Source organism: Monodon monoceros, unplaced genomic scaffold (genome assembly GCF_005190385.1).
Source record: "Monodon monoceros isolate NGI ecotype Baffin Bay Population unplaced genomic scaffold, NGI_Narwhal_1 Super_Scaffold_7, whole genome shotgun sequence".
In the NCBI taxonomy this organism is placed as follows: Eukaryota; Metazoa; Chordata; class Mammalia; order Artiodactyla; family Monodontidae; genus Monodon; species Monodon monoceros.
The window spans coordinates 52,584,752-52,598,457 of record NW_021703784.1 but is presented as its reverse complement, the minus strand read 5'-3'; the positions used below and the strand labels follow the sequence as shown (position 1 = coordinate 52,598,457).

The 13,706-nt window shown below is 43.0% G+C and overlaps 1 protein-coding gene across 1 annotated transcript in view; it reads left to right on the top strand.

The window, feature by feature from the left end:
* Nucleotides 1–13,706, top strand: part of USP35 (ubiquitin specific peptidase 35) — a 75,514-nt gene that overhangs the window by 59,630 nt on the left and 2,178 nt on the right. The window contains exons 8-11 of the mRNA XM_029207342.1: nt 11,448–11,541; nt 12,484–12,590; nt 13,135–13,609; nt 13,667–13,706. The exon at nt 13,667–13,706 is cut by the window's right edge and continues 761 nt beyond it. Of these exons, the coding sequence (XP_029063175.1) occupies nt 11,448–11,541; nt 12,484–12,590; nt 13,135–13,609; nt 13,667–13,706 (716 nt within the window). The remainder of the gene's footprint in view (nt 1–11,447; nt 11,542–12,483; nt 12,591–13,134; nt 13,610–13,666) is intronic.

Genomic DNA, 13,706 nt, shown 5'->3' with positions numbered 1-13,706 from the left:
TTTATCAACTTTGTTTATCTTTTTAAAGAACCAGCTTTTAGTTTCATTGATCTTTTCTATTTTTTCTTCATGTCTATTTCATTTATTTCTGCTCTTATCTTTATGATTCCTTTCCTTCTACTAAGTTGGGTGTTTTTTTGTTCTTGTTTCTCTAATTGCTTTAGGTGTAAGGTTAGGTTGTTTATTTGAGATTTTTCTTGTTTCCTGAGGTGAGATTGTATTGCTATAAACCTCCCTCTTAGAACTGCTTTTGCTGCATCCCATAGATTTTGGATCTGTGTTTTCACTGTTATTTGTCTACAGATATTTTTTGATTTCCTCTTTGATTTCTTCAGTGATCTATTGGTTGTTTCGTAGCATGTTGTTTAGCCTGCACATGTTGTGTTTCTTACAGTATTTTTCTTGTGATTGATTTCCTTTTTTAAAATTGAAGTATAATTGCTTTACAGTGTTTTGTTAATGACTGCTGTACAGCAGAGTGACTCAGGTAGACATATATACATTCTCTTTCATATTCTTTTCCATTATGGTTTATCACAGGATATTGAATATAGTTCCTGGTGCTATACAGTAGGACCTTGTTGTTTATCCATTCCATATATACCAGTTTGTATCTGCTAATCCCAAACTCTCAATCCATCCCTCTCTCACCACCCTCCTTCTTGGTAACCACCAGTCTATTCTCTATGTCTGTGATTCTGTTTCTGTTTCATACATAGGTTAATTTGTGTCATATTTTAGATTCCACATATGAGTAATACCATATGGTATTTTTCTTTCTCTTTCTGACTTACTTCACTTAGTATGATAATCTCTAGTTACATCCATGTTACTGCAAATGGCATTATTTTGTTCTTTTTTATGTCTGAGTGGTATTCCATTGTATGTATGTACCACATCTTCTTATTCCATTCATCTATCGATGGACATTTAGGTTTTTTTCCTAAAAACCTAAAACATAGGTTTTGGCTATTGTGAATAGTGCTGCTGTGAACATAGGGGGTGCATTTATCTTTTTGAATTATAGTTTTGTCTGTATATATGCCCAGGAGTGGGATTGCTGGATTATATAATTGTAACTCTATTTTTAGTTTTCTGAGGAACTTCCATACTGTTCTCCACAGTGGCTGTATCAATTTACATTCCAACAGTGCAAGAGGGTTCTCTTTTTTCCAAGACTCTCCAGCATTTATTGTTTGCAGACTTTTTGATGGCTATTCTGACTGGCATGAGGTGGTACCTCATTGTAGTTTTGATTTGCGTTTCTCTAATAATTAGCAATGTTTAGTATCTTTTGATGTGCCTGTTGGCCATATGTTTGTTTTATTTGGAGAAATGTCTCTTTTTGTCTTCTGCCCACTTTTCAATTGAGTTGTTTTTTGTTGTTGAGTTTTATGAGCTATTTGTATATTTTGGAAATTAAGCCCTTGTCAGTTGCATCATTTGCAAATATTTTCTCCCATTCTGCAGGTTGTATTTTCATTTTGTTTATCGTTTCCTTTGCTGTGCAAAAGCTTGCAAGTTTGATTAGGTCTCATTTGTTTATTTTTGTTTTTATTTCTATTGCCTTGGGAGACTGATGTAAGAAATCATAACATACGATTTGTTAGACATTGTTTTGCCTGTGTTCTATTCTAGGAGTTTTATGGTGTCATGTCTTATACGTAAGTCTTTTAAGCCACTTTGAGTTTATTTTTCTATATGGTGAGATGGTGTCTTCTAACTTCATCGATTTACATGTGGCTGTCCAATTTTCACAACACCACTTGCTGAAGAGACTTTTTCCCATTGTGTATTCTTGCCTCCTTTTTTGAAGATTAATTGACTGTAGGTGTGTGGGTTTACTTCTGGGCTGTCTGTTGTGTTCCATTGATCCATATGTCTATTTTTTCTTCTAGTACCATGCCATTTTGATTACTGTAGCTTTGTAGTATTTTCTGAAGTCTGGGATGGTTATTCCTCCTGCTTTGTTCTTTTTCTTCAGGATTGCTTAGGCAATTCTGGGTCTTTTATGGTTCCATATGAATTTTAGGATTATTTTTTCTAGTCTTGTAAATACATCATGGGTAATTTAATAGGGATCACATTAAATCTGTAGATTGCTTTGGGTAGTATGGCTATTTTAACAATATTAATTCTTCCAATCCAAGAGCATGGGATATCTTTCCATTTCATTGAATCATCTTCAGTTTCCTCTATTAATGTTTTATAGTTCTCAGCATATAAGTCTTTAACCTCCTTGGTGAGGTTTATTCCTAAGCATTTCATTTTGGGGGTTGCTATTTTAAAAGTTACTGTCTTTTTACATTCCCTGTCTGATAGTTCATTTTTGGTGTAAAGAAATGCAACTGATTTCTGTATATTCATCTTGTATCCTGCTGCCTTGCTGAATTCAGTCATTTATCAGTTCCAGTAGTTTTTGTGTGGAGTCTTTAGGGTTTTCTACATATAGTATCGTATCATTTGAAATAATGACAATTTTATCCCTTTCCTTCCAATTTGGATACCTTTTATTTGTTTTTCTTGTCTGAGTGCTGTGACTAGGACTTCTAATACTATGTTGAATAGAAGATGTGAGAGTGGACATTTTTGTCTTGTTACAGATTTTAGGGGGAAGGCTTTCAACTTTTTACCATTGAGTATTATATTGGCTGTGGGTTTTTCATAAACAGCTTTTACTATTTTGTGATATGTTCTGTCTATACCCACTTTGGTAAGAGTTTTTATTATGAATGGATGTTGAATTTTGTCAAGGGCTTTTTCTGCATCTATTGAGATGATCACATGGTTTTTGTCTTTTGTTTATGTGGTTTATCACATTGATTTGCATATGTAGAACTATTCTTATGAACTTGGGATGACTCCCACTTTGTCATGGTGTATGATGTTTTTTATGTGTTGTTGGATTTGGTTTGCTAATATTTTGTTGAGAATTTTTTCCATCTATATTCATCAGAGATATTGGCTTGTAATTTTTTTTTTTTTTGGTGGTGTCTTTATCTGGATTTGGTATCAGGGTGATGGTAACTTCATAGACTGTCCTTGGGAGTGTTCCCTCTTCTTCAATTCTTTGGAAGAGTTTGAGAAGGATTGGTATAAATTATATTTTGTATGTTTGGTAGAATTTGCCTGTGAAGCCATTTGGTCCTGGACTTTTGTTTGTAGGGAGTTTTAAAATTACATATTCTGTTTCACTTTTAGTGATTGGTCTGTTCCAATTATCTATTTCTTCTTGATTCAGTTTTGGTGGGCTGTATGTTTCTAGAAATTTGTCCATTTCTTCTAGGTTGTTGAATTAGTTGGCATATAATTGTTCAAAGTATTTCCTTATTATTTTGTATTTCTGCAGTATCAGTTGTTGTGTCTCCTTTCTTGTTTCTTATTTTATTTGGGTTCTGTCTCTTTTCTTCTTGGTGAGCCTGGCCAGAGTTTTGTCAATCTTGTTTATCCTTTCAAAGAACCAGCTCTTGTTTGTATTGATTTTTTTAAAAAATATATTTATTTATTTATTTGGCTGTGCCATGTCTTAGTTGTGGCATGCAGGATCTTTGTTGCTTCATGTGGGATCTTTAGTTGTGGCATGTGAGATCTTTAGTTGTGGCATGTGGGATCTTTTAGTTGTGGTATACGGGATCTGTTAGTTGTGACATGTGGGATCTTTAGTTGCAGCATGCAGGATCCTTTTTAGTTGTGGCATGCGAACTCTTAGTTGCAGCATGTGGGATCTAGTTCCCTGACCAGAGATCGAACCCAGGCCCCCTGCATTGGGAGTGCAGAGTCTTAGCCACTGGATCACCGGGGGGGGGGGGGAAGTCCCTTCCTATTGTTTTTTTAATCTTTATCTTATTTATTTCCTCCGATCTTTATTATTTCCTTCCTTCTGCTGAATTAAGGTTTTGTTTGTTCTTCTTTTTCTAGTTCTTTTAATTGGTAGGTTAGGTTGTTTGAGATTTTTCTTGGTTTTTGAGGAAGGCCTGTATTGCTATGAACTTCCCTCTAGGAACTGCTTTTGCTGCATCCCATAGATTTTGTATGGTTGTGTTTTCATTGTCATTTGTCTGAAAGTATTTTTGAATTTCTTCTTCGATTTCATCATTGACTCATTGGTTGTTTAGTAGCATGTTGTTTAGTCACCATGTAATTTTTCTTTTTTTTTCATTTCTTTTTCTGTGGCTAATTTCTAGTTTCATGCCACTGTGGTCAGAAACGATGCTTGAGATAATTTCTACATTCTTAAATTTGTTGAGGGTTGTTTTGTGCCCTAGTATGTGGTCAATCCTAGAGAATGTTCCACGTGCACTTGAAAAGAATGTGTATTCTGGTTTTTTTAGATGTAGTGTCCTGAAAATATCAATTAAGTTTAACTGTCCTATTGTATCATTTAGTATCTCTGTTGCCTTATTGATTCTCTGTGTAGAAGATCTGTCCATTGATGTGAGTGGGGTGTTAAAGTCTCCTAGTATTATTGTATTTCTGTCAATTTCTCCCTTTACGTCTGTTAGTATTTGTTTTATGTATTTGGGTGCTCCTATATTAGGAGCATATATGTTGATAAGTGTAAAATCCTCTTCTTCTATTGATCCTTTTATCATCATATGATGTTCTTCTTTATCTTTCTTTATGGACTTTGTTTTAAAGTCTGTTTTGTCTGATATGAGTATTGCCAGCCCCCCCCTTTCTTGTCACTTCTGTTTGCATGAAACATCTTTTTCCATCCTCTCTCTTTCAATATATGTGTGTCCTTTGTCCTAAAGTAGGTCTCTTATAGGCAGCATATTGTAGTCTCTTGCTTTTTTATCCAGGCTTCCACTCTGTGTCTTTTGATTGGAGCATTCAGTCCATTGATATTTAAGGTAATTATTTATAGATATGTATTTGTTGTCATTTTAAACCGTGTTTTCCCATTGATTTTATATTTCCTCTCTGTCCCTTTTTCTTTTTGTTTTTCCTTTTCTGGTTTGATGATTTTCTTTTGTATTATACTTTTCTTCTTTTTGTTTTTTTGTGAATCTATTGTATGTTTTTGATTCGCGGTTACCCTGTTTTTCAAGTATGTTAACCCCTTCCTGTATCTACTTGCCTTAGACTGGTAGTCATATAGGTTCAAATACATTCCAGGAAAAAAATTCTACATTTTCTTACTCTCCTCCCCTACATTTTATGATTTTGATATTCTCTTTTACATCTTCATGTATATCTTTTTGCTGTTCATTGTTGTTATCATCACTTTCACAGAATTTTTTTTTTCTTTTGTGTTACGCAGGCCTCTCACTGTTGTGGCCTCTCCCGCTGCGAAGCACAGGCTCCAGACACGCAAGCTCAGTGGCCATGGCTCACGGGCCCAGCCACTCTGCGGCATGTGGGCTCTTCCTGGACCGGGCACGAACCCATGTCCCCTGCATCAGCAGGTGGACTGTCAACCACTGTGCCACCAGGGAAGCCCTCACAGAAGTTTTTTGTTTTTTGTTTTTTAATCTGTGTACTGTCTGCTGTCCTGATTGGGTGATTTCCATTTTTCTATCTTCCAGGTCACTTATTCATTCTTTTGAATTATTCATTCTGCTGTTCATTGCCTTTAGCTCAGCTTTCATATCTGCAAATATGTTATCTAATTTTTCTTGGTTCCTCTCTATAGTTTCTAGTCCCTTTTTACAGTACTCTGCATTTCTGTCAATAGCCTTTCTTAATTCCTTCAGTATTTTTATTATCTCCTTTTTGAAATCAGTGTCTATTAGACTGAAGAGGTCTGCTTCATTGTTCATTCAGGGGAATGTGCTGGGTCATTTAACTGGGAGTGGTTCCTTTGCTTCTTCATGTTACTTATATTTCTCTTACTCTGTAAGTTAAGGAGAAACAATTATCTACTGTGGTCTAGAAGAACTATTTATATGTGGTTTCATCCCTTTGTAGCTTGTGTGGGTTTAATAAATTTGGTGTGAGGGCTGTTTTTAGCATGGATCCCTGTAGCCTCTTTTCTCAGCTTGTGCTGGTTGTTATCCCCTTGATAGGGTGTGTGCAGATGTGGTGGCTGGTGCCCGGTCCTGGGGTTCTCAGAGGTGGTAGTGGCTCAGACTCACCCTCAGGGCATGCGATGGGAGTGGATGCGACTTGCAACCACTCCTGGAGTCTGGGAGGGTGGTGGCGGGAGCCCAGGACCACTCCTGGGATGTGGGAGAGAAGCAGTGGGGGCTTGTGACTGCTCCTGGCGTTTAGGTGGGAGGCAGTGGGGGCTTGTGACTGCTCCTGGCGTTTAGGTGGGCGGCAGTGGAGGCTTGAGACTGCCCCTGGAGCCCGTGCAGGCAGTGTTTTGCCCTCTGCATGCATGCCCACAGGGGAAAAGGCTGCAATCTGGGTCCCACCCCTCCCCTTGTACATCCCCCAAACAGTGGTGACTGACCTCTATGACGTCCCAGGCTTCCTCCACATACACTCCCAGCCATGGTTGTACTGGATTCCAGCACCACTCCCACCCCTGTCTGTCTCCACACAGCCATCTCCAGTCCTCTTCCCAGTTCTGATCTCCAAAGCCCGAGTTCCAGCACCCAGCCCTTGTCAGTTCTGGCAGACATGTGTGTCAGGCTAGGGAGCACAGGGTGGTGGCACTGACCATCTGTGCAGTTCTCCCTCTGCTCTGGCTGCTTCAAAACAGGTTGCTGCGCTCTCCTCAAAGGCTCTGAAGCTCCCCTTCTATCTTTGCTGACCTCCCTGCCAGTGAGGGGGCTTCCCAGGTTGCAGGAACCTTTCCTTTTTCATAGCTCCCTCCCAATGTTGCAGGTCCCATCCCGATTCCTTTCTTGCTTTCTTTTCTTCTTTTTTTTCTTTTTTCCCACCCAGTTACGTGGAGATTTTCTTGCCCTTTCAGCAGTCTGAGGTCTTCTGCCAGCGTTCAGTAGATATCCTGTGAGAATTGTTTCACGTGTAGATGTATTTTTGATGTATTTGTGGGAGAGGGTGAACTTCACATCCTGCTACTCCGATATCTTGATCTCTCCCTGTGATCGATTTCTAATCTCATAGAATTGTGGTTGGAAAAGCTGCTTGATATGATTTCAATTTTCTTAAATTTACCAAGGTTTGCTTTGTAGCCCAGCATGTGGTCAGTCCTGGAGAATGTTCCGTGTGCACTTGAGAAGAACGTATATTCTGCTGCTTTTGGATGGAATCCTCTATAAATATCAGTTGAGTTCATCTGGTCTTATGTGTCATTCAAGGCCTCTGTTTCCTTATTGATTTTCTGTCTGGATGATCTGTCCATTGATGAAAGTGGGGGGTTAAGGGCTCCCACTATTATCATGTTACTGTTGATTTCTCCTTTTATGACTGTTAGTATTTGCTTTATATATTGAGGTGCTCCTATGTTGGGTGCACATATAATTGTTATATCTTCTTGGACTGATCCCTTGATCATTATGTAGTGTCCTTCTTTGTCTCTAGTAATAGTCTTTCTTTCAAAGTCTACTTTGTCTGATATGAATATTGCTACTCCAGCTTTCTTCTGATTTCCATGTGCATGGAGTACCTTTTTCTATCCCCTCGTTTTCAGTCTGTATGTGTTCCTAGATCTGAAGTGTGAGTCTCTTGTAGACAGCATATATATGGGACTTGTTTTTGTATCCATTTGGTCAGTCTGTGTCTTTTTGTTGAAGCATTTAATCCATTTACATTTAAGGTAATTATCAATATGTATGTTCTTATTGCCATTTTGTTAATTTTTAAAAATATATTTTTATTTATTTTGGGCTGTTTTGGGTCTTTGCTGCGCGCGGGCTTTCTCTAGTTGCGGCGAGTGGGGGCTACTCTTCATTGCAGTGCGCGGGCTTCTCATTGCGGTGGCTTCTCTTGTTGCGGAGCACAGGCTCTAGAGAGCAGGTTCAGTAGCTGTGGCACACGGGCTTAGTTGCTCTGAGGCATGTGGGATTTTCCTGGACCAGGGCTCAAACCCGTGTCCCCTGCACTGGCAGGTGGATTCTTAACCACTGCACCACCAGGGAAGCCCTTGTTAATTGTTTTGAATTTTTTTGTTTTTTATTTTGGCGGTACGCGGGCCTCTCACTGGTGTGGCCTCTCCCGTTGCGGAGCACAGGCTCTGGACGCGCAGGCTCAGCGGCCATGGCTCACGGGCCCAGCCGCTCCGTGGCATGTGGGATCCTCCCGGACTGGGGCACGAACCTGTGTCCCCTGCATCGGCAGGCGGACTCTCAACCACTGTGCCACTAGAGAAGCCCTTGAATTTGTTTTTGTAGGTCTTTTTCCTTCCCTTCCTCTTTGTTCTCTTTTCCTGTGATTTGATGACTATCTTCAGTGTTGAGTTTGGATTCCTTTTTCTTTTTTGTGTATGTATCTAGTGTAGAGTAGATTTTTGGTTTTCAGTTACCATGGGGTTCTGATATAGTAGTCTGTATATATATGCAAGCTTGCTTTTTAAGTTTCTGGTTTCTTAATTTCCAGTGCATTTCCAATATCCTGCATTTGTACTCTCCTCTCTTCATAATTGCTAGTTTTGATATTATATTTGTGTGTGGATGATTTCCTACCTTTATTGTATGTTTGCCTTTACCAGTGAGCTTTCCCATTCATCATTTTCTTATTTGTAGTTGTGGCCTTTTCTTTTCTGCCTAGAGAAGTTCCTTTAGCATTTGTTGTAAAACTGGTTTGGTGGTGCTGAATTGTCTTAGATTTTGCTTGTCTGTAAAGCTTTTGATTTCTCTGTCAGATCTGAATGAGAGCCTTGCTGGGTTGAGTATTCTTGGTTGTAGGTTTTTCCCTTTTATTGCTTTAAAAATATCATACCAGTCCTTTCTGGCCTGCAGAGTTTCTGCTGAAAAATCAGCTGATAACCTTATGGGGATTCCCTTGTATGTTACTTGTTTGTTTCCCCTTGTTGCTTTTAATATTTTCTCTTTAATTTTTGTCAATTTGATTAATATGTGTCGATGTATTCCTCCTTTCCTGTGTTAGGGAAGTTTTCAGCCATTAACTCTTCAAATATTTTCTCATGCCCTTTCTCTCTCTTCTCCTTCTGGGACCCTTATAATGCAAATGGTGCATTTAATGTTGTTCCAGAGGTTCATCTAGTGTATTTTCACTGCCCTAAAAATCCTCTGCTCTATCTGTTCATCCCCCTCTAACTCCTGGCAACCTTTTTACTGTTTCCATCGTTTTGCCTTTTCCAGAATCATACATTTAGAACCATATATTTGGAATCATATAGTGTGTAGCCTCTTCAGATTGGCTTCTTTCACTTAGTAATATGCATTTAAGGTTGCTCCATTTCTTTTTGTGGCTTGATAGCTCATTTCTTTTTGGCACTGAATAATATTCCATTGCCAGGATGTACCACACTGCCATTTATCCATTAACCTACTGAAGGGACATGTTAGTTGCTTCCAAGTTTTGGCAATTCTAAATAAAGCTTGCATCAACATCCCTGTGCAGGTTTTTGTGTGGATATAAGGTTTCAGCTCCTTTGGGTAAATACCAAAGAGTGTGATTGCTGCATAGGATGGGAAGAGTATGTTTAGTTGTGTAAGAAACTGCAAAACTCTCTTCCACAGTGGCTGTGCCATTTCACATTCCCACCAGCAATGAATGAGAGTCCCTGTTGCTCCACATCCTTGCTAGCATTTGGTGTTGTCAGTGTTCTGGATTTTGGCCTTTCTAATAGGTGTGCAGTGGTATCTCATTGTTGTTTTAATTTGTATTTCCCTGATTGACATGATGTTGAGCATCTTTTCATGTGCTTATTTACCATCTGTGTGTGTATATATATATATATATGTATATATATATATATATATATACACATATCTATATAATTTTTTTGTGAGATATTTGTTAAAATGTTTGGCTCACTTTTTAATCAGGTTGTTTGTTTTCTTATTGTTTAATTTTAAGAGGTTTTTTTTTTTTAACAGTCCTTTATCAGATGTGTGTTTTACAAATATTTTCTCCCAGTCTCTGGTTTGTCTTCTAATTCTCTTGATACTGTACTTCACAGAACAGAATTTTTTAATTTCCATGAAATCCAGCTTACCAATTATTTCTCTCATGGATTGTGTCTTTGGTGATGTGTCTAAAAAGGCATCACCACACTCAAGGTCATTAGGTTTCTCCTGTTATTTTCTAAGAGTTTTATAGTTTTGAATTTTACATTTAGGTCTACGATCCATTTGGAGTTAATTTTTGTGACAGGTGTAGGGTTTGTGTTCAGATTCTTATTTTTGGTTTTGGATGTATACTTGTTCCAATACCATTTGTTGACCAGATTTTCTCTGCTCCATTATAGTGCCTTTGCTCCTTTGTCAACGATCAGTTGACTATATTTATGGGGGTATATTTCTGGGCTCCTTATTCTGTTCTGTTGATCTATTCACCTGTGTGTGTTTCACCAGTACCACGCTTAGACATCTTTTTTAAAAGTCACAGTGGAAGTAAGCCTTGGCTTTGGCTGTGGTAGGACCTCCATGCAGTTTCTTCTCTCTGAGCTTCAGCTCCAGGAGGAGGTTGGAGCTGAACTCTAGGAACTCCTAACATGCTGCTGTCATGCTTCTCAAACTGCCTGGGGAAGGACTAGTTTTGTTTCGTCTTTTGAACTTCCAGTCTGCTGCAGACTCTTCCCTTTGTAGAGTACAATAAAATGACTTACTAGGAAATGATCGTGTGCTTGTACGGTCATAGTACTGTCAAATCACTATACAAGGTTCTAAAGTCTCAGTTTCTGAACTTGCTTTGTCACAGACTGCTAAGTGGACCGCACTTTGGCTATACTGTCCTGCACAGTGGGTGCAGGTTGGAGAGATGCCTGTCTAGCCAGAGCTTCTTGGGAGAACAGGAGCTCAGCTGGGGCTTGGAAATTGGCTTGTTCCAGGGAATGTGGTTGTCAGGAGGGGCTCTTTCTTATCTCCCATGGGATCAGACCCCTTCATGAGCCCCAGTCTACCCCCGTCCTCTTTTTTCAGCATATTCCTCACAGTGACCCCCTCCCATTTGAAGGCAGAGGGACAACTTGGGGTGGCAGGGGCCCTGAGAAGGGGCCGTAATAGTTGGCCTGGAGGGCCAAGGTTGGAGCAGGGCGTGCTGCTCTGGACAGGTCTGAACGCCATTTCTCAGGGAAGTAGGGAGAAGGGTGTGAGTGGCTGGTGGTGATATTGGCATGGACTCTGGAGCATGTCTGAGAGTTCCAACTTTAAAACCCTGAGACCATAAGACCTTAGGACATTGGAATCTTCAAATTGTGGAGTCACAGGCTGTTAGAACTGAAGGGACTGCAGGGGTCACCTCCGAGCCGAGCTGTTCACCTGCTTCTCTTCCCTGGCGCCTGGCCCAGATTTGAGCTACAGGTGTCTGTCCTGTCTTTAGCTTGGAGTCCTTGGGTTGCCACAGTATGGGTGAGTAGAAGTTCTTTGGGTGCCCTTGGCTTACTCCAGGTGCCCCGCTCTGTTTGGAAGTTTCAGACACTGTGTGCTCCGTTTGACTGAGAACAACTCCCAGCCCTTGATGACCAAGCTGCAGTGGCTCTTCGCCTTCCTGGAGCACAGCCAGGTGAGCACAGGGGGGGTCGGGGGTGCTGGAGAGGAGGCCCGGTCTGACCCCTCCCCTTCCCCACGACCTGCCTGCATCTGGCTGTGGGCCCCCACTTTCTGGTGTGAGTTGTTGGGCCCCAGTCCAGGCTGGCATGGGTTCACGGCTAAAGCCCAAGGGGCCGATTCAGCGCCCTTACCGGGCAGGCGAGGGAGTGCCTCCTGAGCCCCTCTGTGCTGTGCTGCCCACATCTCTCCCAGCAGTGGTTCAGTCCATTCTATTAGGTGTTGCTTTGCTGGTCTGCTGGCATTTTTGAGCACTCATATTGCCTGCCAGGCACCCTGAGGGCTGTATTTGTTTTAGTCCCTGTCTCTGCCCTCCTGGAACCTAAAGCCCTTGGCCAGGCAGGCATTATGCCAGGCCCTGTGCGGGGGCACAGAGATGAGTCAGCCACAGTCCTGCCTCCATGCAGCGCGTAGTCTGGCGGGGAAGAGGAACCTGCAGATAGCAGCTGTAGTGCTTGAGCAGAGGGAAACGCGAGTGTAGTGTGCGTGTTAGGGAGGAAGAGTTGATCGTGATGGGCATGGGGGCTCTTGGGAAGACACTGTGGGACAGGTGACACTAACTGCACCTGGGACTTGAACTCTATAGCTAAGCTCCTGACAGGGGAGAAGGGTGTTTCAGGCAGAGGGAATGGCAACGAACAAGGGCCTGGAGTGACATGTGAGGTGTGTCCGGGAGGAGCAGACTCCCGGAGGACTGTTCACCTCCGTGACCCGACGTCCTGATTATAGGCTGCGTGGCCTTGGTGGGATGAGTCAGGGAAGGGGGAGGACTTCAGTGGGGAGGCTGGAAGTTTGGGGCAGCGAGTCCCCAGGGCCATCCTCAGGCCTAGCATACTGTGGCGCTGGTTGGTGAGTGGCCCTGGCTCCTGGCCCTGTCTTTCTCCCTCCTTGGTCCTAGCGGCCTGCCATTTCTCCAGAGAACTTTCTATCTGCATCCTGGACACCCTGGTTCAGCCCTGGCACCCAGCAGGACTGCTCGGAGTACCTGAAGTACCTGCTGGATCGGTAAGGGAGGCCAGGCCTGGCTCTGCACGGGGGCCTCCAGGTCTGGAGAGGGTGCTCGTGGGAAAGCCCCCTCCCCCTGGGCTGTGTTGTCTCTTCCTGGAAACGGGGGCACAGCCCTGCACTTGGGAAAGGCTTGGAGCAGATGTGTGTCGCTCTGAGTGTGGGGACGGGGGCCGAGTGGGAGGGGAGTTTTGGAGATGCTGACATGAGCCGTGACTGGGAGGGTAAGTGTGTGTTTGTACACTATGCGGTGCTTGCCTGAGCGTGCATGTGTGTGTTTTCTCATCAGCTCTCTGGGGGCACATGCACGTCTTTTTGTGGCAGGTTTGTGAGCCTCGTGCAGGTAAGTATGTAGCACGTGTGCCTGGCTTATGAGTGCATGTGCTCGGATGCCGTTTTGTACACGCATATGTATGTTCCCCGTGCCTTCTCCTGCATGCGTGTAAACGCGTGGCCAGCTGAGTAAGGCAGATGCACAGGTCAGGCCAGTGCACTGGGGATGGGTCTGTGTGTATGGACGAAGGCCCTTTGCTCCCTGCACCAGGCTGCACGAAGAGGAGAAAACGGGGACGAGGATCTGCCAAAAGCTGAAGCAGTCCAGCTCGCCCTCCCCGCCCGAGGAGCCCCCCAGCCCGAGTCCAACCTCGGTGGAGAAGATGTTCGGGGGCAAGATTGTGACTCGGATATGCTGTCTCCGCTGCCTTAACATCTCCACCAGGGAGGAGGCGTTCACGGACCTCTCTCTCGCCTTTCCCCCACCTGAGCGCTGCCGCCGCCGCCGCCTGGGCTCAGTGATGCTCCCCGCAGAGGACGTCGGCGCCCAGGAGCTCCCTTCGCCATCGCGAGCCCAGGCGCCAAGCAGGGCGGCTCCTCGGAGGCAGAGGAAACACTGCATCACAGGGGACGTTCCCCCCACCGTCCTGAACATTGAAGGCCTGGGCCCCCAGGGCCCCGGGGGGCAGAGCAGTCAGGAGGAGGCGGCAAAGGAGGAGGAAGAGAAGGAGGAGAAGGCGGAGAAGGTGGAGAAGGAGGAGGAGAAAGTGGAGAAGGAGGAGGAGGAAGTGGAGAAGGAGGAGGAGAAAGTGGAGAAGGAGGAGGAGAAAGTGGAGAAGGAGG